The sequence below is a fragment of the Engystomops pustulosus genome, chromosome 7 (genome assembly GCF_040894005.1).
Source record: "Engystomops pustulosus chromosome 7, aEngPut4.maternal, whole genome shotgun sequence".
NCBI lineage: Eukaryota > Metazoa > Chordata > Amphibia > Anura > Leptodactylidae > Engystomops > Engystomops pustulosus.
In genome coordinates, this window is record NC_092417.1 from 9,886,952 (window position 1) to 9,892,951 (window position 6,000).

The 6,000-nt window shown below is 47.6% G+C and overlaps 1 protein-coding gene across 3 annotated transcripts in view; it reads left to right on the plus strand.

Annotated features, from left to right (window-relative positions):
* LOC140069210 (NACHT, LRR and PYD domains-containing protein 12-like) overlaps positions 1–5,706 on the plus strand; it is a 95,237-nt gene extending 89,531 nt beyond the window's left edge. For all 3 annotated transcript variants that reach the window (XM_072114648.1, XM_072114649.1, XM_072114647.1), the window contains one exon: positions 1,678–5,706. In XM_072114648.1, coding sequence (XP_071970749.1) covers positions 1,678–1,723 — 46 coding nt within the window. In that variant the 3' untranslated portion in view covers positions 1,724–5,706. The remainder of the gene's footprint in view (positions 1–1,677) is intronic.
* The last annotated feature ends 294 nt before the right edge of the window (positions 5,707–6,000 follow it).

Here is a 6,000-nt window from a genome sequence, read left to right on the forward strand (position 1 = left end):
GATACTGTCTGCTGAGCTGTGTGTCTAATCCTCTCCTGTGTGATACTGTCTGCTGAGCTGTGTGTCTAATCCTCTCCTGTGTGATACTGTCTGCTGAGCTGTGTGTCTAATCCTCTCCTGTGTGATACTGTCTGCTGAGCTGTGTGTCTAATCCTCTCCTGTGTGATACTGTCTGCTGAGCTGTGTGTCTAATCCTCTCCTGTGTGATACTGTCTGCTGAGCTGTGTGTCTAATCCTCTCCTGTGTGATACTGTCTGCTGAGCTGTGTGTCTAATCCTCTCCTGTGTGATACTGTCTGCTGAGCTGTGTGTCTAATCCTCTCCTGTGTGATACTGTCTGCTGAGCTGTGTGTCTAATCCTCTCCTGTGTGATACTGTCTGCTGAGCTGTGTGTCTAATCCTCTCCTGTGTGATACTGTCTGCTGAGCTGTGTGTCTAATCCTCTCCTGTGTCTGTTATTTCCGGAAGATTCTCCCTAATAATCTATAAATATACAATGTATATAGGAACCAAGTACACGCCACGCCCCCAAATAGTGTCGCATGAAACTCAGCATGATTGCGCCAAAATCTGATGGCGTGCGCCAAAAACCCCTGTTAAATGAGGCACAAATCAGAAATAGTCTGGAAACCCGACGGAAATGCGGTGTACAGACCCTTAGTAAATGTGCCCCTGTGTGATAATATAGGACCATAATGACCATAATGACGCAACAATAAACATCAGTCACAAAGGGGTTAAAAATGATAAGAGGAGTATTATTTACATATAAAGGACACACACTCCTCACCCTCCTCATTATACATGTACTGTATACACACACGCGCAGCATCCGTGTACTGTATACACACACGCGCAGCATCCGTGTACTGTATACACACACGCGCAGCATCCGTGTACTGTATACACACACGCGCATCATCCGTGTACTGTATACACACACGCTGCATAGACAAGGTGGTAGTTGTGAATAGCGTCCTTTCCTGGTCCAGGATCTATCTGGTGAGCCTGCGCAACTCTTCCAGAAGCTACCTCTAGGAGAGAGTTAATACTGAGAGGTTACTGTCCAATTATGTTCTTGTAAAACAAGCTGGAAGTTGATTGGAGGGTTGCTACCACCTGACCAGGGGAGTCTATAAACTCCTGCTGGGTGGAAGGACATGGTTAGTCTACAGAGTCCAATCAGGGTGAGCTGGACATGCAAGTGCTGCCACAGCAAGCTTCCTAATACCAGGAACCACAGGTGCCTCAGGCCCCTGCCTAGCACCCAGGGCAGGTCTGGAGACTTAAGCCCAAAGCTGAGATCCATCAGCAGGACTTGGCTCCATTTCTACCATGCCAGCCTGAAGCTACTACCAGGCTGCGTGTAACCTTCCTGTGGACTGGCTCTCCACGAGTCTGCTGCTAACCGATTGGTCATCTGTTAAATAAAGAACTGTAAGGCCTCAACCGCCAGCCTCTCCGGTATTCTGGGCCCCGGCTGCCTCCAGGCCACAAGAAGACCCCGGTGGGGGATGTTGCACATGTACCGTATACACACACACCATACATGTACCGTATACACACACTATACATGTTCTGTTTATATTTGGAATTTGGACCTGGATCGGAGAATTGAGGATTGTACAGATTCCTCCTCATACCCATCAATAACACAGGGATCTGTTTTATCTTCTAGTCTAAGGGACAATGGATTCTCTAAGGAGGAGAAGGAAGAAATATAAGAGCTGCAAAAAAAGAAAACCCAATACGGAACTCTATAATTGAGGAAACCAGGAGCAGATGTATCTCTTTGCTGATCCCAGGACATTATGGACAATTCTTCCTCCAGTAGTAGGAGGTTTCCGGATGAATATCAAGGATACGAGGGTGTTAAGGAGATTGCACTGGTCACATAACGTGTCTAGTGAAAACTAAAGTTTGGGTGGGGTTTCTATTCAAACAAAGTAAGGTAGAAAACACAGACTCGCTAGCACCACCTTGGGGAAGGTATTCAGGGGAGCACTTGGGCATGTGTGAAGACAGCCAATGGTTCTACATTCCTTTGTGTGCTTACATCCAATTGTGTTGCATTTCTGGGATCAAACCACCCAATAGTATTGCCTGCTCATGTACTTACCCACTCTATGCAAAGCGCCTTATGATTTTCCATATACATGTCTCAGTGCCAAAAATAAAGGTTTTTGTCTTGAGCTATTCTTCATTAAGGACAGTGAGGCACATTTACTTACCCGGTCCTCTCGCAATCCCCGATCCGGACGGTCCGATGAAGATGAAGTCCAGCGCGATTCACCAAGATCGTGTACCCGAGATCCTGCATGTGTGGCTTCCCCGCTGAGGTGCGCCGGAGTTCACCTCCTTCTTCCCGGTGTATGTGAGTGCATGTCTTGTAATTTGAGATGTTAAATCCTGGGTGTTGTCCGAATCCGTCCGACGACGTAAACCCAAAAGAATCTGGAAGTTTGCAGAGACAAACCCTGGCCAGGTTTACGAACCTTTCCTCCGGGATTGGGATCGTCCCCGTGATGCGGTAAGGGACAGTAGAGTCTCTGGGACACTGACAGAGATTTTACGGTTGAGCGTTAACTCCTTGATTTCTGAAACATTGTGTGAAGGTCTCTAATTTGTACTACTTAATTTGTAGTCCAGAGCTATAGGTACGGAGGATATCTATAGTCCTTAAACAAAACAGGTATTCCACAGGTCACAATATGGGTAGTGAGCAAAGAAACAATGTAGCTTGTCATTGCAAACCTAAAAAGAAAACTGACATAGTGTCACAAAGGAAAGGTAAAGAGTGGGTGAAAGGAAGTCATGAGGTATTGAAGTTTTTGGGTATGGTAGAAGATCCCCTGAGTGTGCAGAGGTGGGAGACAGCACTTGATGAAAATGGTGGCACCCAGGCAGAAGGTTGGCTTGATGTAAGTAGGTAGTTGGTTGTGAAAGTATACTGTGACGGAAAGGAAAGTGGATGAGGTTGATTACTAAAGACTTAGACCAGTGACTACTGACGGACCAGGAGAGAGTGACAGGAGGAGGAGGAGTGCCCGCTGAAGAGAGAGACGGGTGATAAGCAACATTTCAAAGTTTTTGATGTGGAGAGAATTGAAGAAGATTTTATGTATTTTCCTCCCTGTATAAAGGAAAAAAAATATGGCGTCTAGGATCCGGACTAGCACCCTCTTGGACTCCACCCCCTTAACCCATATCAGCAGAGGTGTGGATTCAGGGAGTCAGGAGAGACCACTTATTGTGATGCCCCCAGTTTCTCCCCAGACCATGTCACTAGTCACACCCCTGTACCTGGTGGTTAGAGAAGATGACACGCCCTACCAATCTTCAGTGGCGGCCATCTTAGAGACAGTTTATTTTCTTGGCAGCCATAAAGGCTGATTGATGACAATAGTTGTAGAAAACAACTGGTCTTTGTTGTAGTTTAGCAGCTGAGCACCTTGGAGAATCTTGATAGATGTCTGGAATAAAAGCCGGCAAAGGTGAATATTTTCACTAATTCCGGATTTCTGCTAAGAGGATTCTTGGAGTGGGAAGTTGTTTGTTTTGTTATGGTCCCGATAAAACTTATTTGATTCTGATGATTAAAAAAAAAAATCCTGTGGCTTAGAAGTGATTTTGACAGCATCTCCTGTACGTGGAAAAGGGAGATGGCGGGGGCTCCAAATCTGGGCTCTTTTGGATTGGAATGCTGTGTCTGTGTTATGCTCACAGGCAGTGTGTGTGACCTTGGAGAGAATTCTGCTTGAGATTGATAAGACGGTGCAGATTTCTCTGTGTCCTCCATGAACTGACTAAGCAAGGACAGAGCCCCCAACTCTATGACTGAGCCTATGACTTTTGTTTCCTTTTTTACTAAACACCAACACTTCATTTAAGTGTCCCTGGCTTTTGTTGAGACACTGCAGTCTGGCCAGAACTTTATAGGTAGCGCAGAACGCTGGGCTAGAGATAGTTATGGGAGAATCCCATGTGTGTAGATGAGATAAAGCAGATACCTGAACAGTTAGAAGAGTTCCACTGGTTACAGCTTTTGGACACATGGGGTATGACCTGACAGTGTAGTGTACATCTAATGCACTTGCCAGCTGTTTTGTAATGGGTTATTACCAAAGGTGTTAACTGACTAGAGACTTCTCAGCCAGACTGGTGTACAGAGGGACTGATAAGACTGACAGAAAGCCAGGGGGAACAGAGACCAGGATCAGCAGTTTCACAGACCATTGACAAAGTGAAACAGAGAAGTTCCGGTGTGGTGAGAGAGGTGGGCGTGTTTCAACTGTGGGGAGGAGACATTACCAAAGTGACTGAAGTGAGTGGCCACATCCTAGGAAACAGAAATGCCCCCAACAGGGGAGGACTAGGGCAGGGGGTGGTAACAGACAAATACGTCGGCAAGCACAACCTCCCCAAGACAGAGTTAGTTCCTTTTGTTGTTCCCAGTCAAGAGAAAGACCCAGAAAGAACAGCCGGATACATGTAGGATGGTCCATGACCTCCGAGCTGACAATGAGTGTACTGACGCTCAGTGGTTCCTAATCCACACACCTCACTGGCAGCAGTCCCCGAGAATGCCATATTCTTCACTGTTATTTGATTTGGCAAATGTTTTCCTCTCTTTGCCCCTACATGAAGATTGCCAGTACCTATTTACCTTTACCAGTTCAGTATTCCAGTACATATGGTGCAGATTCCCACAAAGAGGGGGGGGGGGGCAAACTCCATACCCCACGGTCCTACAGGGAGTAGATCTGCAGACTAGGGCCCTTAATGGGTGATGTTCTTTTACAGTATGTGGATGACATTATGTTATACTGTTTTGTGCCTCCATTTTACAGGTTTGCCAGGATGCATCTATTTACCTTATGTGTTTTCTGTTCCAGAAGGGTTGCAAAGCTTCCAGAGATAAGCTCCAGTACTGCCAGGAGAAGGTGGTCTTCCTAGGCCACTGCTTCTCAGCCACAGGCAGATACCTGACAGAGGAAAGAAAGCTGGCAGTCCAGAATATGCCCCTGCCCTGAGGCCCTAAGCCTCTTCACATGATTCTAGGACTGGCCAGCCTGCAGCCTGGGATAAGGTCTGCTGCCCCCAGCCTGATGTTGCCCCTTGATGACTGCATTGCCTCTTCCCCATTTGCCCTTAGTCAGGAGGCAATTGATGCATTCCACAGCCATAAGGTGGCAAATCCTGTCTGCCCCAACCCTAGGCACATCCCACTGAACCAAACCTTTTATTTTGCATCTACGCCACAGGCGTCTTAGCCCAGGAACGTGGTGGCCTCCCCAGTGGCCCACTATTAAACCCGGTTACACTCATGACTTGCACAGTGGGGGTCATTTACTAAGGGCCCGATTCGCGGTTTCCCGACGTGTTACCCGAATATATTTCCGATATGCGCCGCTTTCTCCTGAACTGGCGCACGTGATCGGATTGTGGCGCATCGGCGCTGGCATGCAAGCGACGTAAATCGGGGGGCGTGGCCGAACGAAAACCTGACGGGCTGACTCTGTGCCTGTACCTGAACACGCAACTGTCTCCTTCTAAGGTACCTCAACCTCCGCTGCCACCGTGGGCTAGTCGCACCGGCGGAACGACCTGGTGGCACCCCGTTCCGCTTTGCGGCGGGCTCTGGGGAGGGCGCGTTCACACGTTGCGTTTTGACCTGCGTTTTCATTGTGTTTGAAACGCATATACAACAGCTGAAGAGAGGTGATTTGCCTAATTACATCACTGTTAACATTTCCGTTTACAAAACGCATCGTAAACGCATGCGTTAACATATGTAAACACTAATGTAATTAGGCAAATCACCTCTCATCAGCTGTTGTATATGCGTTTCAAACGCAATGAAAACGCGACCAAAAACACGACGTGTGAACGCGCCCTGAAGAACAGGTGCCACTTAGATTCCGGTTCTAGGTGTCAGCTAGTGCCACCTCCTGCGGTGGTCCAGAGGATCCACTGAACCTGCACCCTGACAGGCGTCCAT